The 26,801-nt window shown below is 44.7% G+C and overlaps 1 protein-coding gene across 1 annotated transcript; it reads left to right on the forward strand.

The window, feature by feature from the left end:
- The first annotated feature begins 280 nt into the window (after window positions 1–280).
- LOC142310664 (uncharacterized) lies at window positions 281–22,702 on the forward strand. The gene is made up of 6 exons (XM_075348247.1): window positions 281–426; window positions 11,071–11,250; window positions 11,334–11,454; window positions 11,973–12,040; window positions 12,687–12,807; window positions 20,556–22,702. The coding sequence occupies exons 1-6, from the start codon at window positions 349–351 to the stop codon at window positions 22,214–22,216; spliced, it is 2,229 nt and encodes a 742-aa protein (XP_075204362.1). The 5' UTR covers window positions 281–348; the 3' UTR covers window positions 22,217–22,702.
- Window positions 22,703–26,801: the final 4,099 nt, after the last annotated feature.

Below are 26,801 nucleotides of genomic sequence, written 5' to 3' on the forward strand. Positions count from 1 at the left end.
GTTGTTATATTGTGTGATATGAAGGGTAATAAAAAAATGTTTTATTACTTACATATTTCTTATGTAAATAGCAGAGGGTCTAGTCTCCTGGCCGATTACATGGTTTCTGTGGTATCACGACCCTGTGGACGTGATACCATGGATTTACATGTGCGACATCACCCATCAGCTCCTTCAGATCCCGCGCATGTGCGCTTTCCTTCTTATCCTTTTGTAATTTGTATTTTTTCAGTAGGATTTTGGATGATTTTACTCCGGCTCATTCTTTCCTTTCAGATTCCAACAAGCTAGGATCCTCTCAGTGAAGATCTTCTTGATAACATAATTTTCCTGATTGACCCATCGAGGATGAATAAGGACAGAGACAAGATGGTGGAGAGGTTAATAAACCTCACCCTGGAGATCCTCTTCCGGATTACTGGAGAGGTGAGAGGTTCTGGTGACGTCACATTACATTATTATCTATGGTAATAAGAGATGGATATTCAGTGGTGCCTGAAAGTTTGTGAACCCTTCAGAATTTGCCATATTTCTGCATAAATTTGATGTAAAACTATATTACACCTTCACACGAGTCCTAAACGTAGATAAAAACTCAAATCAAACAAATGAGTCAAAAAAAATTCCACTTCATCATTTTTTAGATGAGGAGAATGATCCAGTGTGACGTGTCTGTGAGTGATAAAGCCATGATACTACCGCCACCGTGTGTCACAGATGGGAGGAGGGTTTTATCCTCTAATGCAGCAATTTCTTTCTCTAGACATAATGTTTCTCATATAAACCACAAATCTCTATTTTAGTCTTAAGGTGGCTTTACACACTGCAACATCACAAACGACATCGCTGTAACGTCACCGGTTTTGTGACGTAATAGCGACCTCCCCAGCGACATTGCAGTGTGTGAAACACATCAGCGACCTGGCCCCTGCTGTGAAGTTGCTGATCGCTACAAATCGTTCAGGACCATTCTTTGGTCCTTTGTTTCCCGCTGTGCAGCATGATCGCTAGAAAGTCTCAGTGTGTAAAGGGGACTTTACAGCGACTTTCCTTTCAAAAAGCTGCTTTACAACGTCCCCAATGACTAGCTAGGTCGTTCTGCAGGTCCGGATCGCTGTTGCGTCGTTGGCCAGGTCTGCCTGTTTGACAGCTCACCAGAGACTTTGTAGCGATCCCGGCCACGTTGGGATCGCTGGTGGGATCGCTAGAAAGTCTCAGTGTGTAAAGGGGCCTTTAGTCATCCAGAAGATATTATTCCAGTATCCTTTTGGCTTGTTCAGGTGATCTTTAGCAAACTGCAGCAATTTTTTTGGAGAACAGTGGCTTTCTCCTTACAATCTTGCTATGCACACTGTTGTTTTTCAATGTTATCTGATGGTGGATGTGTGACGCCCTGGACCAGCCAGGTAGTCACAGATAAGGCCCCACATAACACCAGTCCCCTCACTAGGTAACACCAGCCAACCACATAAAACCCTAGTCACCTCTCTCAGGGCTGGATGGACACACCAGGGGGCGGAGCCAGGCGGTTGGACACGCCCACTGAGGAGTTCAGAGAGCCTGAGGCAGGAAAACCGTGCAGTCAGTCAATTCAGTCAAGTTGGAGTTCTAGTTCAAAGAGAGTGGAGTGGAGAAGGTCAGGCCTGTAGGACAGGCCTGTGACAGACTGACAGGTGCCAAGGTTGGAGCCCGGGCACCTTTGGCTAGGAGGCATACGGAGGCCTCTGTCTGCAGGAGCCGGGAAGACGGCTTGGTGGAACCGTGGTGGACCGGGACAGGGTAGTGGCCCGCCGGTACCGACCCGGGGAACCGACTCTGAAACCGGAGCACAAGAGGGGGTACTCAGACCCTTAAACAAGGTCTAGAAACTACTGGACTGAGTTAATTAACTGATTGCGGTCTGGACTTTAGGTCCTTTCCCACCGAAAGTCCCTCATAGAAGACCACAGCCCAACGAGGGGGATGAGCAGCCACCGCCAGGGCTCAGAGATCCCACGGGCCAGCGTCTGCGGGCAAACGGGCTCTTCCGACATCCACAAGCCGGGGACCGGACTCCTGTATTGCAAGCGCAGGCAGTCCAACATCTTAAACAGGTGCAGGAGAAAGGCAGAGACCACCAACCTGGTGGGGGAACCAGACTGTAGCCGGCTGCGGGCACCAACCACCATCACCTTGGTTTACCAGAGACTTGAGTGTTTCATTCTAATAGTGAGTACACCAGTGCCCTCCGGCCGCCCATCTCCCTGCACCGCCAAAGCACCCCCAACGGGTCCCGGGGCCACCATCCCAGCCCACGGAGGGGTTAACAACTTGCTGCATACCATCTCCCCTGGGTGCCCCGAAAATGCAGTGGTGGTGTCCACCTTCAACACATCCCGTGGGTGGCGTCACGAACTTAAACCACGGCTCCGGCCGTATACCTACGTCCCCAAACCGCCAACCCCTTTTTGGGAAGTGAACGCAGGACCCCCGGGTCTGGAGACCCTCGAGCCACCCACAGAAGGAATGGACCCGAGCGGCTCGGTTGCAGCCGAGCACGGGGCGGCACAGATGCATGAACTTTATCATTATCTAATGTGTGAGAGGCCTATAGTTGCTTTGAAGTTATCTTGGGTTCCTTCGTTATTATTAGGGATGAGCGAAAGTATTCACCACTATTCGGTATCCGACGGAAAATGGGGTATTCGAGGTATTCGGTATCCGATGGCTAATATGGTATTCGCTCCGATATTTTCATTTATGGACTTTCTGGTGCCTTTTTCCAGCCAATGAACACATCTGATGTTGCTTGCCCTCACAGTAACACCGCAGACATCTTTGTTGTGGTGTTACTGTGATTGGCTTGTCCGCACGGCGTCATAGGGGCTATATAAGCCAGCAGCCAATTTGGTCAGTCGGTCTCTCCCTCTCTCTCTTTCTTACTCACGGATCACAGGCGCGGCGCTGCACGGCTGTCACACTGTGGTGGCTTCTCCTGCTTTTGAAAATGCCGGCAGCACAATATTCATCTCGTATTCCCTGCTTCCCCCGCCCACCGGTGCCTATGATTGGTTGCAGTCAGACACGCCCCCACTCTGAGTAACAGCTGTCTTACTGCAACCAATCACAGCCGCCGGTGGGCGGGTCTAATTAGTGCAGTAAAATAAATAATTAAAAAACCGGCGTGCGGTCCCCCCCAATTTTGATACCAGCCAAGATAAAGCCACACGGCTGAAGGCTGGTATTCTCAGGATAGGGAGCCCCACTTTAAAAATAAATAAATAAATAGTGTAAAACAACGACGTGCGGTCCTCCCCCAAATGATACCCAGCCGAGGTAAGCACACAGCAGCGGTCCGGTATTCTCCGGCTGGGGAGGGCGAGGGCCATGGTTACGGCCCCCCCCTCTTGCAGCCGAGAATATCAGCCCGCTGCTGTCCCGAGAATGTCGCATCCATTAGATGCGACAGTCCCGGCATGTCATCCGGCTCTTCCCGATTGCCGTGATGAGGTGGCAATCAGGGTAATAAAGAGTTAATAGCAACCCATAGCTGCCACTAAGTCCAAGATTAGTAATGGCAGCGTCTGACACGCCATCACTAATCTGTAAGTAAAGTAAATAAACACAACACTGATCATCTATCTATCCATCCATTATCCATCCATCCAATAGATAGAGAATGGATAGATAGACAGGCAGACCGATGTCAAACACATATATAATGTCCCACCTCCCTGCATATTCTAAGCTGGAACTCTTTAGTGACTTTCATGTGGCACTAAAGGGTGCCTAGCCTTGTATTTAACCAAAAAAATAAATAATTAAAAAAAAAAAAAGCGACGTGGGGTCCCCCCCATTTTTGATAGCCAGCTAGGGTAAAGCAGATGGCTGCAGCCTGTAGAGCACAGCTGCCAGCTTTACCTTGGTTGGGGATCCAATTTGGAGGACCCCCAGGCTCTTTTTTTATAATTATTTATAAATAAATTAGTTAAAAAAAAGTGGGGTTTTCCCAAATTGGTTCAGCAGCCAAGGTAAAGCGGACAGCTGTGGTCTGGTATTCTCAGGGTGGGAAGGTCCATAGTTATTGGCCCTTCCCAGCCTAAAAATAGCAGGCTGCAGCCGCCCCAGAAGTGGCGCATCGATTAGATGTGCTAATCCTGGCACTTCGCCCCAGCTCATCCCGTGCCCTGGTGCGGTGGCAAACTGGGTAATAAATGGGGTTGATACCAGATGTGTAATGTCACCTGACATCAAGCCCAGCAGTTGGTGATGTCATGGCCTCTCAGATACCCGACATCACCAACTGTCAGTAATAAAAGTAGAAAAAAATAGACGACAAAAAAATATTATTTGAAAAAACACTCAAAACATTCTCTCTTTCACCAATTTATTGTAAAAAAAAAAAAAAATAATCTGTAATCCATTTTGGAAGTCCGATGATGACTCTGGACCTTCTAGAATATGAGGGGAACGTGTCCCCCATTTTCTAAGAGTGCAGACCCTCCATGTAAGGAGTGTGGGTGCAAAGAATCTGCACCTACCCTCCCCGGGTCACAGCAGCAGTGTGTGTGCAGCCAGCGCAGCTCCACAGCTCACACTGAACACAGGAAGCTGAGCTGAGTCTGACAGCCGCGCTCTGCGCATGCGCCTACCATGTATTGTGAAGGAAGAGGGATACGGGGGATAAACGCTGCAAAATGGTAAAAACACCGGGGGAACACCGGAAAACAACAGGGGGATATAGGGGGTGACTTAGCTGGAGCCGGAGAGTAAATTTCTGTCGCATGTGTCATAGCACATGCGACAGAAATCAGAGGAAGAGGGTGAATGCGGGCAGCGTGTTAGTGTGCGTCCTGTCACCTTGGATGAATCGGGAGGGGGCAATAATGCAGTGAGGCACCTTCTACAGGCTGTGCCCATACTGTTTCAGCCTTTTCCCATCCATTTCAGCCTCTTCCTCAGTCACCACTGCTCACCGACAGGTCCAACATGAAATTATTCTGGTTTCCTATAGACTTGCATTGGGGGTCGAATATTCGCGAATACTCGAATAGCTGCGAGGTATTCGTCAGATATTTGGCGAAGCGAATAATAGAGTATTCGATCATCCCTAGTTATTATATAACTGACTGTGGATTAGTGGAGTCCAAACTCTTTAACAATAGTTTTATGACCTTTTCAAGTCTGAAGAGAATAGAAAACTCCTCTGAGGCCTCGGAAATCTTTTTTGATACATTTCCAGAAATGTGTTGTAAAGATCAGACTTTGATAGATCCAAATTGTCACCCTATTGATTTAATAACACCAGACTGTAATTTCATCGTCAAATTATCTGCTAATCCTAAAGGTTCACTTATTGTTGCCACTTATACATGTGATTTTGGATCATTTTCCTCATTTAAAAAAACAAAATCTAATATTTTCCCTTCTCCATGACAGAACTAAGGAGAGACAGGATCTGCTCCAAGGAAACCTACAGCTTTAAAAGGCAGAGCCTCCATATACACTTCAGTGGTTTCCAATCCTTTGGGGAGACCTATAGTTAGTCAGTGTCTGTCGTGGCAGAAATTTGTTACCTGTGTCAGCGAGCCATGGGAGCACGGCCTCCTGGAATGCCGCAGTGTCACCCCTGGTGACATCCGGAAAGGAGAGCACAGCCTGGTATGGCTCAGTGTCTCCCAGGGGAACCTCGGTCAGTATCCAGAGGGGATTATGGCCTTGAGATCCCCCAGGGAGGCCCCGGCGTGGCATCTATGAGCAGAGCCCAGGACCTTTCCTGTACACAGGATGTGGTTGGGAGCCAGACTTCCCAAGTAATCCCTTCTCTCTTCGCACATAAATTTATGCAGGACATAATGTTTGAAAGGGGTTTTACCGCCTTCTTTTCTTAATAAGAAAACGGGACTTCTCTTTCAGGACCATTATAAATCTAAATCATTTTATAGTAACAGAGCATTTCAAAATGGAAACAATTGGCTCGGCGGTAAATTTTCCATTTTTGGATTGGTGTATGTCAACCATGGATCTCCGAGATGCCTATTACCATGTTCCAATATATAAGAAACACCATAAATGTCTCAGGGTGGCGGTCATTCAGGGACATTTGACTCGCTGGCAGTTCTGAGCCATACCCTTTTGGCCTGTCAATGGCTCCAAGGGTATTTCCAAAATTCGTGGTGATGTGCGCTCATGTATGATAAAAGAAACAAACATTCTCTTTATCCCATACTTGGACGATTTTCTGGTGGTAGAGAAATCAAGATCAGATTGGGGAAGGACGATAAGTCAGATCAAAAACATTTTAATCCCACTAGTGTGGATGATAAATGGAGGTTAATCAAAAACGATGCAGGAACAGAGGCAAACCTTTTTGGGGATATTGCTAGACTCTACGGAGCAAACATCCTTCCTTCCAAAGAAAAAAAAAAGGGAAGATGGGTGAACTAGTATCTGGAATAATCATCAACCCAGTAATCATTCTAAGAATAGCAATGTCAGTTTTAGGAATCTTAACATCCTACATTCCTGCTGTAACTTGGTCCAGAATCTGGTTTCGGAAACTCAAGTTGGCAATGCTGATGAAAAGTGAAGAGATCAAAGGGAAATTAGAAGGAAGAATCACCATCTTAAGATTGAATTGAGATTCCCTACGTTGGTGGTTCCATAGGAAGAACCTCTTCCAGGGAGTTCTGTGAGAGATAAGAAATCCCAAGATCACTACTACAGACGCAATAGGGAAGGGATGACTGGACAGGGACACCTAAGCTGGCCCTCAGACTGCGGACCCTGCGCTGTCTCTTATCTCAGGTACGCTTGATGGTCCATGCCCTGGTAAAACACCCTTCCCCCTCCTCCACCATAGTCACAAACCCCACAACTAAACACGGACAGGGGAAAAACCAATACTCGTTCACATGGCAAACAAACACAAAGCTGCAACAATACAGGCACAGAGGAAAATAACGTAAGATGGAGGTAGAATACTAACAACCGGGAAACTTTCGCACCACACAGTATAAAACACCACAGATCACCAACAGATTGGATCATCACTATAAGACCGGAATCGCTGCACAATCTGGAGCTATTATCGGCACTGAGCACCAGGATCCAGTACCTTTTATATAGGAAGGAGACAGCTGTAATTGGTAATTAGGAACCTGAGCTCCTAGCAGAATTAACTCCTGCAGGACTGAGGAATAGTGGACATGAAACAGCTGACGCACAGCTCTGGATGAACAACTAAAATACATCAGGTTACTTGTCAGACTCCGCAGTGTGAACAGAACTTGATGCTGCCTGGCACCTAATGAGTTTGGAATCGAACATCGCATGATATGCAAGTTCACACAGTTGGGGGGCGCACACAGAGGGTATGTTTCTTCAAGGTGGATGTCAGCAGAAGTTGAAGGAGGCATTGTCAAACTTAACGGAACTGGCGGCCATAAAGCTAGCGCTTCTAGGGGCTCTGCCGTGCTTATCAGGTCACCATGTGAAAGTATTGTCGGACAACAGTACGGCTGTAGCTGATGTGAACAAACTTGGGTACAAGATCCAGAAAACTCATGTCGGAAGCAAGGAGATAATGACCGTAGCCAAGGGGAATTTTCAGTCACTGTCGGAAAACTACAAGTGCTTCTCAATAAATTAGAATATTATCAAATAGTTAATTTCTTTCAGTTATTCAATACAAAAAGTGAAACACATATATTATATAGAGTCGTTACAGAGTGATCTATTTTAAGTGTTTATTTCTGTTAATGTTGATGATTATGGCTTACAGCCAATGAAAACCCAAAAGTCATTATCTCAGAAAATTAGAATAATTCCCACAAAACACCTGCAAAGTCTTCCTAAGCATTTCAAATGATCCCATAGTCTGGTTCAGTATGTTACACAATCATGGGGAAGATTGCTGACTTGACTGGTGTCCAGACAGTCATTGACAGACTCCACAAGGAGGGTAAGCCACAAAAAGTCATTGCTAAAGAAGCTTGCTGTTCACAGTGTGTTGTATCCAAGCATATTAATGGAAAGTTGAGCGGAAGGAAAAAGTGTGGTAGAAAAAGATTCACAAGCAACTGGGATACCCGTAGCCTTGAAAGGATTAAGAACAGGCTATTGAAAAATTTGGGGGAGATTCACAAGGAGTGGACTGCTGCTGGAGTCAGTGGTTTAAGAGCCACCACACAGACATGGACATGGGCTACAAGTGTCATATTCATTGTGTCAAGCCACTCATGACCAATAGGCAATGCCTGAAGCGTCTTACCTGGGCCATGGAGAAAAATAAATGGACTGTTCTCAGTTCTCCAAGGTGTTGTTTTTTTCAGATGAAATTAAATTTTGTATTTCATTTGGAAATCGCGGTCCCAGAGTCTGGAGGAAGAGTGGAGAGGCCACAATCCAAGCTGCTGAGGTCTAGTGTGAAATTTCCACAATCAGTGATAGTTTGGGAGCCATGTCATCTGCTGGTGTAGCTTCACTGTGTTTTATCAAGACCAAAGTCAGCGCAGCTGTCTACCAGGAAATTTTACAGCACTTCATGGTTCCCTCTGTCAACAAGCTTTTTAGAGATGAAAATTGTATTTTCCAGCAGGACTTGGCACCTGTCCATACTACCAAAAGTGCCAATACCTGGTTTACTAACCACAGTATCACTGTGTTTGATTGGCCAGCAAACTCACCTGACCTAAACCCCATAGAGATCTATGAGAGACACCAGAGCCAACAATGTAGATGATCTGAAGGTGGCTATCAAAGCAACCTCGGCTTCCATAACACCTCAGCAGTGCCACAGGCTGATCGCCTCCATGCCATGCTGCATGGATGCAGTAATTCATGCAAAAGGAGCCCCGACCAAGTATTGAGGCATTTACTGTACAGACTTTTCAGTAGGCGCCAACATGTCTAAGTTAAAAATAATTTTTTCAGCTGGTCTAATAAAATATTCTAATTTTCTGAGATAATGACTTTTGGGTTTTCATTGGCTGTAAGCCATAATCATCAACACTAACAGAAATAAACATTTGAAATAGATCCCTCTGTATGTAACTACTCTATATAATTTATAGGAATAGATCCCTCTGTGTGTAATGACTCTATATAATATATGTGTTTCCCTTTTTGTATTGAATTACTGAAATTAACTTTTTGATTATATTTTAATTTATTGATAAGCACTTTTATCTAAAGGTTAAGGAAAATCTAGAAGCAGATTACCTCAGTCGTCACTGTATAAACCAGGACGAATGATCTCTAAACCCGGCAATATTCCGGGAGATTACTCACAGATAAGGTTTCCATTAATAGACTTGTTGAAAACATCGGAGCATTTTTTTTCCCTAAACCCAAAACCCTTCTCCAAGAGTGGCCCAGGGGGTTGGTTTATTCCATCCCTACCATTTTTTTTATTCTGATTTGTTCTAAGGAAGATTCTGACAGACTGCATGGAAGTATTTTTCATTACTCCCTTTTGGCCCAGAAGGACTTGGTTCACATGGCTACACCTGATGATGACAGGAGACCCGTGGGTCATTCCAGAGATCCCAGACCTTCTATCCCAGGGTCCATTCTTGAATCACAATCTAATGAGCTTGCATTTGAGCCGCAGCTCTTAGTGGCCAGGGCATTTTCGGAGAGTCTTGCCTCCACTCTGATGAACTCTAGGAAGAAAATAACTGCTATCATTTACGCCAAGGGTGTAGACTAAAGTTTTAGATTTTTATTAGGGCGAAATCCTCTTGAAAATAATCCAATTCCCTGGTCAGTCACTTTGTAATTCCTACAGAAGGGGCTAGAAAAAAGTCTCAAGCTAAATATGCTTAAAGGTCACGTTTCAGCCTTAAAGCTTCTTTGCAATTGTAAAATAGCAGATCACCATTGGGTAGTGAGATTTGTTAAAGCCATGGATCTGTCTGTGTTACTACCTCAACCTCGAACCTTGGGATCTTAACCTAGTTTTGAAGGCTCTGTCTAGAGCCCCATTCAAGCTCTGTCAGGGTTCTGACAAATAAGTCTGCTCTTTTAGTTGGCCTCACATCAACCAGAAGACTAAGTAAGCTACAGGTTTTGTGAGTAAACCGACCCTTTACAAAAATCCTTTTGGATAGTGTAGTATTTAGGCCTGACCTAGCCTTTTTTTCTAAGGTAGTCTTAATATTTCATAGATGCCAGGATATTATACTACCTACATTCTGTGATAACCCCAAGAATGAGTCTTCTTCATTACATAGAAGTAACAAAGAGTTGCGGGTGATCTACATCCCTCTTTAGTCTCTTTCAGGATCCCGCTAGAGACCAGGCAGCATCGAATGGGTCTTTTGGCCAGATGTGTTAATTCATGGATTTCACTAGCATACACAGCAGGGAGTCATGATCCACCCCCCACCTTCAAAAAGCTTGAAAGCACAACTTACTAGGGCAGTATCCACATCTTGGTTGGAGAGAGCAGAAGCCTTTGTTGACTAAGATTGTAGGGCTGTCACATGATCTTCACCTTCCTTTTTCAGGCACTACAAGTTGGATTTATTAGGGTTTTAATAAGCTTTCCTTTGGGAGAAAAGTTTTGCAAGCGGTGGTCCCTCACTAGGGAATTGCTCTGTAATCCCTCCGTAGCGCTGTTCTGAAGAAGGGAAAATAAATAATTACTTACCGGTAACTGGGTTTTCCAGACCCATAACAGCAGCCTTTATTTTCCCTTTTTTTCTTTAGATTTTTCCGTTTTTTATGTTCCTCTTTAGTGGTGTGTTTACACTGTTTGATTCACAGGGGGTCGGGGGAAAAAAGGGGATATTTATTATAATATAATATTATATTTCCCTGGGGCGGATCCTTTCTCCTTGGTGCTCTTGACATGGGTCTGGAAAACCTACTTACCGGTAAGTAATTATTTATTTTTTACTCCTGTATTTTATTTGATTGTTTTATTTATTTTGTTGGATTTCAGTGGAAATGTGGTGTAATTCTAGGTTAAATTTATGCAGAAATATGGAAAATTCTGAGGGGTTCACCAACATTTAAGCAGCATTGTAACTGGAGGAATTATAGAAATGTCTGTAGTGAGATTTATTATTCTCTTTCCATATTCAGGATTACACGGTGGTGAAGAAGACATCTAGTGAGCGCTGTCAGGCCCCTATGCCTAAGGGATGGGGAGGAATCCTGAGCCCAATCCCGGGGTCTCCATCGAACCCCCGGATACATGAGGACATCAATGACCAGAAGATCCTAGAACTCACCTACAAGATGATTGAGCTGCTGACTGGAGAGGTGACACTGCTGGGAATGCTGGGACATTATACAGTAACACTATGAAGGGATTGGGCTGATGACTGTATCATTGTATGTGTCAGGTTCTTATAAGGTATCAGGACGTCACCGTCTATTTCTCCATGGAGGAGTGGGAGTATCTAGAAAGACACAAGGATCAGTACAAGGACATGATGGAGGAGCACCAGCCCTGCACATCTCCAGGTAATAGGGCTAAATACACACATTTGTTAAAGGGATTTGTCGCTTAAGGGAAATCTTTAAAAATTGACAAGCCACTGAAGAAAAAACTTTCAGAAAGATAAGTAATATTCACCTTACTGATCCCCTCTGTTGATGCCTCTTCTGGGTCACTTACATGTCACTGTACTGCACAGTATAGATGGACGGGTGACTTCTGCCATCAATCACGAGCACAGGAGCAGTGGTCACCGCTGCGGCCAATGATGAGACCTCTCCACTTCCCCCATTGTGGCGCACCACCCCTACGCTCATGTCCTGAATGCAGAGTGTCTGGTCACAGGCTCTTCCATATCAATGACAGGAGCGGTGTGTGATCAGAAGACACGGCTGTCATAGGAAGGGGTGAAAACAGAGCAGAACGTCTGATAAAACTTTAGTACAATTGTTACAATCACGTAATTACATTTTAATTACAAATACTAAATTACTTATATACAGTATATAAGGAATTAATTGATTTCCTTCTGTGTCTCCTACAGTAAGAACCAGTAAGAGGACGACGCCAGAGAGACATCCCGGAGCTCAGGACTGGTCACAGGATCATCAGGTCGGTGGGGAGGAGGTTGTAGGGATCTGATGTGTAGGAGGCTGTGCAGGTCGTGTTCTGCCATCCAGCATTATTATATGACTTATACATGGCGGAGAAGGCAGCTGACCACAGACGTTACATGGTGTCTGGATATCATCACACTTTATTGGCTGTGAAAAATACACCGACAGGTTGGATTTATATGGCAATTGACCAGCTCTTTGCAGTATTGTGAGCTTCGGTCGTCCTGCTAATTAAAGGGATGTTACCAAAGCATGTTATTCCCTGTCCATGGAATAAGGAATGACTTGATCACTGGGGGTTTGACCACTGGTCTCTCTATTTATCCTGAGAATGTGTCTTTGCAGCCCCTTCCTGAAAAGAGTGATAGTGCGCATGCTCAACCTCCACTTCATTCATTGTCAGTGGGAATTGGAAGTGCATGCGCACCTTCACTCTTTTCAGGATGGGCTTCAGAGCTGCATTCACAAGATCTCCGGATCTGGTGTCTCCGCAGTCGGACCCCCGCCAATCTACTGTGGACAGGAGATAACTTACTGTTTTTTGCGGGAGAATAACCCTTTAATGATCTTTTCTGGTCATCTATTCATTCCATGTGAAGTCTCCAGGTATCCGGTCACTTTTTAGCACATTTCCTTCACAGCTTGTGAATCAGGATGAAGTTCTGCACCATTGTCCTACTACAGACATAATGGAAGAAGAGGAGAAAAATGTGAGGGGTGACGAGCAGTGTAAGAAGGAGACTCCGACAGATGACGGCTCCGGTGAGTAGTGGCCTCTGAATGCAGATCACATATTCCTCTTCTCCACTGGATGCAGCAGTTTTATGTTGAAATTGGTAAATCGATCTCTCCAGATTCACTAAAAATATAAACACAACACGTTTTTTTTTTCTCCCATTTTTCATGAGCTGAACTGAAAGAGCTAATACTTTTTCTATGTACAAAAGACCTTTATCTCTCAAATATTGTTCACAAATTTGTGTAAATCTGTGTGAGGCTAGTTTCACACATCTTACTTTTCGCCGGATTGGCGGATCCGGCACACTCCAGTACAGTGTATACAGTATAATGGCAGCGCGAAAAGCTCCGGTCACATGCTGTCATGTGACCTGGAAGTTGCCACGCTGCCATTGTATTATATCACACTGTACTGGAGTGCGCCGGATCCGCCAATCCGGCGAAAAGCCGAATGTGTGAAACTAGCCTTAGTGAGCACTTCCTCTCTGCCGAGATAATCCATCCACCTCACAGGTGTGGCATTTCAAGATGCTGATTATTGCACTGTTGTGCCATAGGCTGCCCACCTTAAAAAGTACTCTGCCACAGATGCTGAAATATTGATGGAGCGTGCAGTTGTCATCCTGACTGCAGGAATGTCACCAGAGCTGTTGCCTGTGAATTGAATGTTGATTTCTCTACCATAAGTCTCCAAAGGTACATCAGAGAATTTGTCAGACTATCCAACCGGCCTCACAACCACAGACCATATGTAACCATTTTGTGGGGGTGGCAGGGGGCCATAGACGTGAACAGAGGTGAGCGCCTGCTTCCAGGCAGCGCTCCTCTTCTGGGCTGCACTCCAGCTACCTCCACAATGCAACAAGGAACACCACATCCCCGCTTCTTAAGGGTTAAGTCAGAAACAGAGTCCAAGATAACGATTAACATCTCTTTACTGAAGACAACACAGTTTCTGTGGAGTACATCTGCTGCGGGCACATAGCTTGAACATTACAGGCATGTTACAGTTTGGTTTCTTTACACTTTTTTTCTGCACACTGCTCCCTCCTGGACAGCTCTCCAGCTACTATAAGATGGTCTCTCTTTCCCGGTAACACCACTAGCAGCTAGTAAATTCATAGAGTCCCGCATGGATCTAACCGCATCCCTTTCCACAGGGATTTGATACACCACCGGATGCAGTTACTTCACCACTGTCTCTGTGGTGACCCGTTTGCCCAGGTCTATGTTACCTCACACCTAGCCTAGTCCTACTGGAATCAGAAGTCTCACTAGAGCCAAGTACTACAACTTCAGAGTCAGTCTGGGCCTTTCACTGCACCCGGCTACTGGAGAACGTCTTTTCCACTTACTCCGGACCTCCTGGGGTGACCTTCAGGGTCTGGCCAAATTGCTCCGGGCTTCTGTCACTATACCTCCCTCAGGTACAGCTTCCTCACTCTTCACACCGTTGTCCCTGTCTGACTCAATCTCAATGGTCAGTTCTCTTGTTGGGCAATTTTACCTTTAACTCCATCAGCCCCATCCTCCATCCCAACCACAAGCTAAGGGCCCAGGTACCTAATGGTGCCTGAAAACAGTGCACCCAAGAGCACACACATATAAACATTTCACACATATAAATACTCAAAATAACCATGGCGTCTTCAGGGGGCTGTAGGGTATCGGTCACCCTCCTACTACCACACCAGCTCAGGACCTTCACATCCAGCATCTTCACCTCCAGGAGCGTTTGATGGGCCATGCGGACAGCGGCTGCAACAGTTGGTGCATAACCAAAGAATTTCTGCACAGACTGTCAGAATCTGTCTCAGGGAAGCTCATCTGCAGCTCGTCATCCTCATCAGGGGTCTCCACTTAACTACAGAGCGTCGTCGTAATTGACTTGAGTGGGCAAATGGTCACATTCGATGGTGTGTGGCACATTGGAGAGGTTTCCCTTCACAGGTGAATCCCGGTTTTCACTGTAAAGGGCAGATGGCAGACTGTGTGTATGGTTTCGCGTGGATGAGCAGTTTGCGGATGTCACCGCTGTAATAGACTAGCCCATCGTAGCAGTAAGGATATGGTATGGACAGGCGTATATTATGGACAACAAACACAGGTGCATTATTGATGCCATATTGAATGCACAGAGATACCATGATGAGATCCTGAGGACATTGTTGTGCCTTATCCACCACCATCAGCTCATGTTGCAGATGATAATGCGCGGCCCCATGGTGCAAGGATCTGTGCACAATTGCTGGAAGCTGAAAACTTCCCAGTTCTTGCATGGCGGCATACTCTTCGGACATGTCACCCATTGAGCATGTTTAGGAACCTCTGGATCGGCGAATACGACAGCAAAGACAATTTCCTGCCAATATCCAGCAAGTTCACAGCTATTGAAAAGGAGTGGACCAACTAACCACAGGCCACCGTCACCAAATTGATCACCTGTATGCAAATGGTTGCACTGCATGAAGCAAATGGCGATCACCGACTGGTTTTCTGTCCCTCCTCCCTGTTCAAATCCCCTTCAATTACTGGAAAACTGCACATTTTAGAGTGAATTTTATTGTGGCCAGCCTAAGGCACACAGATTTAGAAAAATTTCTGAACAATATTTGAGAGATACATTTGGTGCTCCTGAGGCTTCAGTCGCCACAGGGTACTGCACTTGACTTAAGGTGCATTGCTTTACCTGGTCTAGAGGAGGTCGGTGCCGGTTCCACTTACACAACTCATACACACACAACCAGGTTGCCCTCAACCTTAGGACACCACCACATCTGGGATCCCTAATCCACTAGTGGCGGGACTTGGGATGGCAGGAGCAACCACCTGGGGAGGTGAGGAGCCAACACAGCAGTCAGGAGTTCTCCAGCAGGAGAGCAAGAGAGCAGTCGCATTTTTTCTAGTGCCTCTGGTGGGACGCGGGAGTCAATACGGTCACCAAGGAGAGAGCTTCATTGCTTCCTCGGGACCGGCGCTGTACAGAGTGCAGAATCCTGGGGTGGGTTATACTCCAGGTTGTCGACCAAAATCTGCATAATTGGGAGATAGCACGTCCCTCCGGCCCCCACAGTTCCCAGAGTACAGTGCCAGATAGGATCCGGGGTCCTGTTCCAAGGCAGGCCCCACAGTGGACCCATGGCACCTGCATACGGGTAGGGACTACACACTTTTCAAGAACCAGGGGTCCCCAAGAGCTTCAGGCCACGAGGATCCAACACCAAGTGCCAGGAGAAAGGGCCCAACGTCCATTGCATCGGCATTGACCGCTAAAGGATCCGGGATTGACGGGGCCCATCACAGCTGGTGACCAGTGTTTCCCGGGCTAGCGGCAAAACTGTGAGTAAAACACCTGGAACCCGCAGAGACTGTGTCAGCCTGTCATTCCCAGCGCTGCTGCCCCGCACTTTGGCGCCCGCCATTACTGCTACCCTCATCATCCTCCCCGATGCCCGATCCACCTGTGGAGAGCAGAAACACCTTAGCTGCTACTACCATCCGCCCCGGAGGACAGCGACAGCAGCGGCAGCTATTCTTTGGCCGCATACCGCAGGTGGCGTCATGAAATCAATCTCCAACATCATCCATAACCACTAGAGATGAGCGAGCCTCTAGAGGCTCGAGTTCGGTTCGGTTCGGCGAGCCGTTTGATGAACCTCTCGAACCCCATTGAAAACAATGGGAGACAATCACAAACACATAAAAAAAATTATAAATGTACACATACAGTTAATAAACATTGCCATAACACTTACAGGTCCCCGCGATGCGTCCTGCACTCTGTCTCCCGCCGCTTTTCCTTCCGATAATCGCTGCGTCCTCCCGGTAACCACGGTGATCGTTTGTGTATCTCCGTGTACCAGCGATATGCTCTGGCACACGGTCGGCTTCCCTGTTCTGCTTCCCCATTCCGTTATTCACCGGCTGCCTCAGCCGGTCAATAACGGAGATCACCGTTGCTATAGCAACGCGCCTGTCAGCGGTGACGTCACCGCTTACAGCCAGCAGCCTCAGCTCACTCACGGAGTGAAAAGACTGGACAGGGAGCAGCAGCGTCTTCCTCCCATGCAGCGCTGCTGATGTAGCAGAGCTGCATGGGTTGAAGGAGAAAGAAGACAGAAGACCATGGATCGTGGAGGGATAAGAGGGAGTAATAAACATGGAGTCTCTAAGTGTGTCTGTGTATTTATTTCTATTAAAGTATTTTTCTCTGTGTGGTGTCTTTTTTTTTTTTTTTTTGTTTTAACCCTTTATTGGAGATTCTTAATGGCCGGGTCAAACTTGCCTGACATTAAGAATCTCTGGCTTAATACTAGCTAGTAAAACAAAGCTAGTATTAACCCATTATTACCCAGCGAGCCTCCGTCACCAGGGCAGCTGGAAGAGTTGGATACAGCGCCAGATGATGGTACTTCTATGAAAGCGCCATTTTCTGGGGCGGCTGCGGACTGCAATTCGCAGCAGAGGGGCCCAGAAACCTCAGGCCAACCTATTCTGCGGATTCCAATCCCCAGCTGCCTAGTTGTACCTGGCTGGACACAAAATATGGGGCCAAGCTCATGTCGATTTTTTTTTTTTTTTTTTTTTTTTTATTTTTTTTTTTTTTTAATTATTTCATGAAATTTATGAAATGATTAAAAAAAAGGGCTTCCCTATTTTTTTTTTTTTTTTTTTGTTCCCAGCTGGGTACAAATAGGCAGCTGGGGGTAGCCGTATCTACCTGCTGTACCTGGCTAGCATACAAATATATGTAAATCACAGAAAAAATACTCCTAAAATTGTTTTCGTTAAACTTTTATTGAATATCAATATATTGAAACATGAAGTGAGGGGGAGGGTGTTCAGAACCCCCCCCCCTCACTTCATGTTTCAATATATTGATATTCAATAAAAGTTTAACAAAAACAATTTTAGGAGTATTTTTTCTGTGATTTATATTTTCGGGTTACTCCCCTTTGATCGTTTTTTCTGTGATTTATTTCATACAAATATATGGCGAAGCCCACATCATTTGTTTTTTAATTATTTCATGAAATTCGTGAAATAATTTAAAAAACGGGCTTCCCTATATTTTTGGCTCCCAGCCGGGTACAAATAGGCGATTCCGTCAGGTGACCGCATCAGCTGATCATCTCCAGGTCTGATAAAAAGTGAGAGAGAGAAAGAAGATAGAGAAAAGGGAGAGAGAGGAGAGAGAGAGAGGGAAAAAGAAAGAGAGACTGAGAAAAAGAGAGAGAAAAAGAGTGACTGAGAAAAAGAGAGAAAAAGACAGAGAGAAAAGAGAGAGAGGGAGGAGAGAGGAGAGAAGAGGAGAGAGAGAGAAGAGAGAGAGAAAGAGGAGAGAAGAGAGATGATAGAGAGCAAGAGAGACAGAAAAAGAGAGGAGGGAGAGCGAGAGAGAGGGAAAAAGAGAGAGATTGAGAGAGAGAGGGAAAAAGAGAACAAGAGAGAGAGACCGAGAGAGACAGGAGATAGAGGGAAGATAGAGAGGAGAGAGCAATGCAGCCTCATTCCGTGAACTGCTCCAATTTTAGAGGTGTGTCCCGCGGCTCACAGCTGATGTCCGGCTCCTCCCCTCAGTGCATAATTAAATTATAATTAGCAATATCTAATAATTTTAAATTAAAAATAAGAAAATTAAAAAAAAAATTAAATTCTTTACTGGCACCAGGATTAGAACTCATGACCTAATGCTTCTGAGGCGAGCGCTCTATCCACTAGCTACTGACTCTACTGATAAAGATTGGCACATTTGGTAATCTTGAAGTCTGCATTGCTGAAGTCTCTGCAGACCGTGCGATTCACTTCATTGCTACATGGAGCTGATACAGCGCGATTCTGTTCCACGGTGCTGCTGCATCTTCAGGGAGCAGAGCTGACAGTGTCGTGTGGATTATGTCGGACCTGGAGGGGTATTTTGGGATTAATAAAGGGTGAAACAGGGTTGTTTTTTGTCTCTTATTCCAAATAAAGGATTTTTCTCTGTGTGTGTTTATTTACTTTCACTTTCAGTTTAATCATTGACGGTATCTCGGGGAGACGCCTGGCATGATTAACTTCATTATTACCTCGATTGCCACCGCACCAGGGCAATTTGGGATGAGCCGGGTAGAGTCCCCCGGGACTGTAGCATCTAATGGATGCGGCTATTCCGGGTGGCTGCTGGGTGATATTGTTAGGGTGGTGGGCTCCCGATAACGTGGTGCTCTCCATCCTGACAATACCAGCCTCCAGCCTTGTGGCTTTATCCTGGCTGGTATCAAATATGGGGAGACCCACATTTTTTTTTTTTTTTATTATTATTTATTTTACTGCATGATATATGCTCGCCGGTGGCTGTGATTGGTTGCAGTGAGAGAGCTGTCACTCAGATTGGTTGCAGCCAGACACGTCCCCAATGATGGGCGCCTGTGTTGGCGGGGAAAGCACGGAATAACTAATTGACTAATGAAGTGGCAGCCATTTTCTAAAGAGGAAAAGACACCGCAGATTTGTGACAGACGTGGAGCGAGGCGCCCGTGATCGGTGAGTAGGAAAGAGAGAGGGATTGTGCTGGGGACGCAGGACGCATGCAGATAGCAACATGTGCACATAGCCTTACTGTGAAAAGCCACGTTTATGGTGATCAAACCGTTCTCGAACCTAACTCGAACTGTCGAGCTTTTAGCAAAAAGCTCGAGTTCGATCTCGAGCACCCCCCAAAATCACTCGAACATGAAATTGGCAAACCTCGAACATCACTCAACTCTAATAACCACGCCCTCAGTTATTGTACACCTCGGGGCCACGAAACCAGCCAGAAAGGGCCACCCCTTGACATCACCATGCCCGGTGACGAGTAATTTAACCCCTTGCCCCGTGGGTGCTACATAAAGGCCTATTGTACATAGAAAAAGTCTTAGATCTTTGAGTTTAGCTTATGAAAAATAGAAGCAAAAAACAAATGTTGTATTTTATGTTTTTGTTCAGAGTCCATTTCATCCCGCCCTTATTAATTTAACATATAGAAGAATTTGTGTAATGATCAGTGCTGCTTATTAATTATAATATTCTCACTCCTCATTATATAAGGGATAATATAATCCCAATATTAGACTGGGAATTAACATTGAGGGCTTGGGCATGTCCTCTCCCAACCCATGAATTGATGGACATTTTAACAATATTTATATTTCTTCAATGGTAATAATAAAAGTTAAATATTAATATCATATATTCACATTCTTTATACCCAGTGGTGTACACTGTAAGTGGACGTAAATTTGGTAGGGTGGTAATAGAGCTGAATATCTTCTTACCCTCTTCAACTATGCCAGGCTATGGGAATATTACATAAATATATGAAAAAATGATTGAACTACAGCAACATATTTATCCCAAGTAGACAAAGAGCTGGGAAATGTGGATTCTCAACCCTAATTATTCCAATTAAATTGCATATTACTTTTATTCTACATTACTTTACATTGCACTGTAAGGCGAAGTGGTGAACAAATCCTGCAATTGCATTTGTTGTTTTTTTATGGTAAATATGTAGTTGAAATATGACTCTTCAGATCAGTACGATTAGTTATCCAATCCTGTATGGTTTTGCATTTTTAGTGCTGAAATTTTTTTTTCTGAAATTTGTAAAGAAAATGTTTTGGTTTTTTTTTTTTTAGTTTTCTATTGGAGTTGTACAGGGGCTTGTTTTTCATGTAACATACCGATGTTGGTAAAATTGCAACACGTTTTTTTTGTATTCAGAAATAATTAAATAAAATTTTTGGTAGATAACTGTAATAGCAGCACAGAGGGACATCTGAAGTCAGATTTAAAGACAGAAAATCCTGAGGACGCGCAGGCTACAAATCAAGTAGATGACATTGTCCCAGATATATCCTTATCTTCCGATTCATCACAAACTGAAAAGCAAAGTAAAATTCACAGAATGGATATGAAGTATCCAGCAACTTTAAAAGGAAATAAACCAGTTTCATGTTCAGAATGTAAAAAATGTTTTAGCAACAAAGGAAATCTTGTTGTACATCAGAGAATACACACAGGGGAGAAGCCGTATTCATGTTCCGAATGTGACAAATCTTTTACAACTCCATCACATCTTGTAGTACATCTAAGAAAACACACAGGGGAGAAGCCATATTCATGTCCCGAATGTGAAAAATGTTTTAAAGTAAGACCAGATCTTGTTATCCATCTAAGAAACCACACAGGTGAGAAGCCATATTCATGTTTAGAATGTGGAAAATGTTTTACCAGTAAATCTGTCCTTGAAACACATAAGAAAATTCACACAGGGGAGATGCCATATTCATGTTCAGAATGTGGAAAATGTTTTAAACGAAAATCACATCTTGTTAGTCATCAGAGCATGCACACGAGAGAAAAACTGTATTCATGTTCAGAATGTGGGAAATGTTTTAATCGGAGGACAAATCTTGTTAATCATCAGAGAATTCACACACAGGAAAAGCCGTATTCATCCCCAGAAATTCGCACACTGGAGAAGCCTTATGCATGCTCAGAATGTGGTAAATGTTTTAAAACTAAATCCTATCTTCTTAGACATGAGAAACGTCACACAAGTGAGAAACCATATTCATGTTCCGAATGCGAAAAATGTTTTAAGACCAGACTAGGTCTTGTTATGCATCTAAGAACCCACACAGAGGAAAAACCTTATTCATGTTTAGAATGTGGAAAATGTTTTAGAAATAGCTCTGTATTTGTTACACATAAGAGAATTCACACAGGGGAGAAGCCATATTCATGTTCAGAATGTGGTAAATATTTTAAACAGAAATCACATCTTGTTAGTCATCAGAGAATTCACACGGGAGAGAAACAGTATTCATGTTCAGAATGTGGGAAATGTTTCAATCGGAGGACAAATCTTGTTAATCATCAGAGAATTCACACCGGGGAAAAGCCATATTCATGCCCAGAATGTGGGAAAGCTTTTACAAGTAAAGCAGATCTTATTAGACATCAGAAAATGCACACAGGTGAGAAGCCGTATGCATGTTCAGAATGTGGGAAATATTTTCCAACTAAATCAGATCTTGTTAGACATCAGAAAACTCACACAAGTGAGAAACCATATTCATGTTCCGAATGTGAAAAATGTTTTAAAACTAGAGTAGCTCTTGCTATGCATCGAAGAAACCACACAGAGGAGAAACCTTATTCATGTTTAGAATGTGGAAAATGTTTTGCCACAAAATATATTCTTGTTACACATAAGAGAATTCACACAGGGGAGAAGCCATATTCATGTTCAGAATGTGGTAAATATTTTAAACAGAAATCACATCTTGTTAGTCATCAGAGAATTCACACGGGAGAGAAACTGTATTCATGTTCAGAATGTGGGAAATGTTTCAATCAGAGATCACATTTTGTTAATCATCAGAAAATTCATTCAGGGGAGTAGCCATATTTATGTTCAGAATGTGGGAAATGTTTTACACGTAAATCACATATATTAGACATCAGAAAAGTCACATATGTAAAAAGCCATATTGTTGCTTAGAGTGTGGTCAACTTTTCACAAATAAATCCTATTATGCCTAACGTGAGAAATCACACAAAGGAGAAAACCTTTTTATGCTCAGAGAGAGCTTTCTCTTAGACATCAGAGAAGCCACACAGGGGAGAAGCTGTATTCATGTCCTGAATGTGAGAAATGTTTGACATGTCTATCAAGTCTTTATCAGCATGAGAGGAGTCACAGAGGAGAGAAGCCATTTTCATGTTTGTAATGTGGGAATGATTTAAACCAGAAAACAGATCTTGTAATTTGATAATTCATACAGAGGTGAAGACATATCTGTTTTATGAATTTGGGAAATGTTTTGTCAGCAAATCAGATCTTTTTGAACATCAAAAATTTGTATGTAATTTATGAAATGTTTGCAATTACCAATAAACAACTTATAAACAATTAGAATCCAGATGATATATATGTATTACCTTATAATAGTAAGGTTAGAATCCTGATAATACAGAGATATATGGTTTTATGTAATTCCAATATATGGATTTATGTAATTTTCTAGGACATTTTCTGGTTTTCATAGGGAATAATTATTTAAATCATGTTTTGTGTTCCTCTTTACCAGGCTCATGATGGGGTAAAATTAGTGTTAGAAGAGAAAACAATGTCCTATACACTAAGCAATTGATGTACACTATTGTAGCTTGTCTGAGAATATTCTAACTCCTTTCCCTCTGATCCTGACCTGAATATTGTAGAGATCTTTCAAGACTACCTTTTAATCCCCTCAATTTGGATGAGTGGGCTTTCCCAATAAACAGCTCAATCAAATATCCATTATATAGGCTGCATGATTACGCAGGATTTCCTGTTGCAGGGGTCACTGGTGCCTTCTGGCTCAAGCTGTTGCCTCAACCGAGATTGTTATAAGACTTAGTATATGATTATTTCTTTTGTAAAGAGGCTGATTTTACTCTCCTGAAACTGTATCTCCAAAACTAGTCTCAGTAGATGGTCTGACTTTTGGGGTGTTCAATGAATCCTAAAAAAAATTATTCATTTTAATTACACTGGAATTGTTCAGATATACAGCATATCACAAAAGTTAGTACACCCCTCAGGTTTTTGTAGATATATATACAAAATATCTTTTCATGAGACATCACTTCAGATCTGACCCTGTAATACAATGTACAGTGTCACTGTGAAGCTTGTATAACAAGGTAAATTTGGTGTCCTCTAAATAATAAACACAGCCACAAATGTCTAAACCGCTGGCAACAAAAGTGAGTACCTGCCTAAGTGAAAATGGCAAAATTATACCCAATTAGCCAGTTCTCCTCCTCGGTGTCATGTGACTTATTAGTGTTACAAGATCTCAGGTGTGAATGGGGAGCAGGTGTGGTAAATTTGGGGTTATCACTCACACTCTCTCTCATACTGGACACTGCACTGTCAGACGCAGACAGAAAAGGACACCTGTGCAAGAGCAATAAATAGGACCTTTGCCGTTCAATAGGTCATCATACTGCACAATTCCACTTGTTTTGGAGGTAGAAATTGGCCCCTGAACCTCTTGTCACTCTTTGCAGCTGCACAAGTTTCAACAATGTCCACTCCTGGGTCATTGGAAGTTCAACATGGCCTTTCATGGTAAAGAATTCTCTGAGGATCTGAAAAAAGTTTTGTGGCTCTTAACAAAGATATTCTAGGCTATAAGAAGATTGCCAGCACCCTAAAACTGAGCTGGTGCACGGTGGCCTAGAAGACAATACAGCATTTTAATAAGACAGCTTCTCCTCAAAACAGGCCTTGTCATGGGTCGACCAAAGAAGTTGAGTGCACGAGCTCAGTGCCATATCTAGATTTTGTGTTTTCAAAATAGAAGTATGAGTGCTGCCGGCATTGCTGCAGAGGTTACAGGGGTGGGGGTCTGCCTGTCAGTGCTGAGACCATACGCTGAACACTGCAGAGGTTACAAGAGTAGGAGGTCTGCCTGTCAGTGCTCAGACCATACGCCGCACATTGCAGAGGTTACAGGGGTGAGGGGTCTGTCAGTGCTAAGACCATGTGCCGCACACTACAGAGCTTACAGGGGTGGAGGGGGTCCACCTGTCAGTGCTGAGACCATACGCTGCACACTGCAGAGGTTACAAGGGTGGGAGGTCTGCCTGTCAGTGCTCAGACCATACACCGCACATTGCAGAGGTTACAGAGGTAAGGGGTCTGACAGTGCTAAGACCATATGCCGCACACTGCATAAACTTGGTCTGGATAGCGGTCGTCCGTGATGGAAGCCTCTTCTAAAGATGATGCAAAAGAAAGCCGTAGTTTGCTCCAGACAAGCAGATTAAGGACATGAATTACTGGAACCAGGTCCTGTGGTCTGATGAGACCACAATAAATGTTTTTGGTTCAGATGGTGTCAAGCGTGTGTGGCAGTAACCAGGTGAGGAGCACAAAGACAAGTGTGTCCAGCCTACGGCCAGACAAGATCAGCATGAACCTCTTCCTTTACATTCCAATGTGAGAACAACCCCCAAACACCTCCAAGACCACCACTGCCTCGCTAAAGAAACTGAGTGTAAAGCTGCTGGACTGCCAATCACATCTCCAGACTTAAACCCTATTGAGCATCTGTGGGGCAACCAGTGACACTGTAGTGAATTCCATACCCAAGAGAGTTAAGGCAGTGCTTTAAAAAAATGTTGGCCACAGAAAAAGATGACACTTTTTCTGGCACAATTTGTCCATTTTCACTATGGGGTGTACTCACTTTTGCTGCCAGTGGTTTTGACATTAATGACTGTGTGTTCAGTTATTTAGAGGACACCAAATTTACACTGTTACACAAGCTGCACATTGACACTGCACATTGTATCACAAGGTCAGATATCCAGTGTTGTCCCAGGAGAAGATACAATAATTTATTTTTTTTTAACTTAGTTTTATTAACAATTTCAAACATGGTACAACTGACATTTCCCATATTAAAATAGCTCACTCAGTACATAGATAGTAATATTTTAATATAACAATGAACAGTCATATAAAGTCCATAATATCTTTAGCACTTAAGATAGAACAATGTTATTTGTCACGCTCCCAGTGTCCCAGCACCACTCCTTACCCACTGATCCACTCCATGTGTCCACCAGTCATGGCTGCCGCTCCCGCTCCTGCTCCCCTGACTCCTGCTCCTGGTCTCAGGAGTCTGACTTTGAGTATTGGCCTCATGGTTCTGTATAGGACCAGGCCGCGCCCACTCTCCTGGTCTTATGGGCCCAGCACACCTGATGCAGGTAATGACATGGGGCTGTGCTGGGTATATAAGACTTGCCTTTCCATGTGGGCGGGGCCTGATCAACGTGTCCTGAAGCTTGTCTTCTGAGCTAGGTGCTCAGGTCCCCTTGTGCTGTGCCCTGTTACTGTTTTGTCTTTTGCTACCTGGTACCTGTGCCTGTTTCCAGTATTATCCTAAAGAACTCCGTGACCCTGGTTACACCCGTCCCGGCCACGCCAGTGCTCCAGCTGCCGTGTACCCTGCCCCCCAGTGGGGTACTCGGTCCAGTGGATCCACCTCCTGGGCCCATCAGTCCTCCCGGTCCTGACAGATTGATCAGGCCATGGATCCCGCTGGAGCGCAAACATCAGAGCTGGCTGAGCTGCGCCAAGAGCTGGCACAACAGCGTGAAACCCTGAGCCGGATGCTGAAATTCCTGGCGTCCGTGGACCACCGGTTATATACGCTACAGACAGCTGTCTCATCTGAGTCCACGCAGCAACCAGTCTCTACGTCTGAACCTGTTGTCTCTGCAGCCTCGCAACTTCGCCTCGCTGCTCCGCCTCGGTATGCCGGGGACCCCAAGAACTGCCGGGGGTTTTTGAACCAGTGCTCGCTGCACTTCAAATTACTCCCGCACCTCTTCGCTTCCGACCAAGCCAAGATAGCCTTTGTGATGTCGCACCTGGAAGGCGAGGCGTTGGCCTGGATAAATCCGTTGTGGGAGAACGAGGATCCGGTGACGACCGACATCCGGGAATTCCTGCAGGCTTTCCGAAGTACCTTCGATGAACCGGGACGCAGTACCGCGGTTACCTCCTCGCTCCTCCGGCTACGCCAAGGGACCCTGACCGTCGGCCAATACGCCATTCAGTTCCGCACGCTTGCCTCCGAGCTAGGCTGGAACAATGAGGCCTTGACTGCCGCCTTCTGGGAGGGGCTCTCCGGTCGCATCAAGGACGAATTAGCCGGTCGTGATGTTCCCCGTACCTTGGATGCTTTGGTATCACTAGCCACCCGGATTGATCTCCGTTTTCAGGAACGAACCAAGGAGGTATCCCGGGAAAAGCGACCAGTCCGTCACGCCTTTGTCCCGCAGAGGTCTACCGTTCCCCCGCCACTGCCGTTCTGCGACTCCACTCCTGAGCCAATGCAAATAGACCGGCTGAGCGAAGCCGAGCAACGTCGTGCAGAGCGACTCGCCCGGGGCCTGTGCTTCTATTGTGGAAGCGGTTCACA

The sequence above is a fragment of the Anomaloglossus baeobatrachus genome, chromosome 5 (genome assembly GCF_048569485.1).
Source record: "Anomaloglossus baeobatrachus isolate aAnoBae1 chromosome 5, aAnoBae1.hap1, whole genome shotgun sequence".
Taxonomy (NCBI): domain Eukaryota; kingdom Metazoa; phylum Chordata; class Amphibia; order Anura; family Aromobatidae; genus Anomaloglossus; species Anomaloglossus baeobatrachus.

Coding starts and splice junctions, on each gene's coding strand:
- LOC142310664 (XM_075348247.1), top strand. CDS start 349: ATGAATAAGGACAGAGACAAGATGGTGGAGAGGTTAATAAACCTCACC. Junction 12,041..12,686: donor ACTGGTCACAGGATCATCAG/GTCGGTGGGGAG, acceptor TTTCCTTCACAG/CTTGTGAATCAGGATGAAGT. Junction 12,808..20,555: donor TCCGACAGATGACGGCTCCG/GTGAGTAGTGGC, acceptor AATTTTTGGTAG/ATAACTGTAATAGCAGCACA.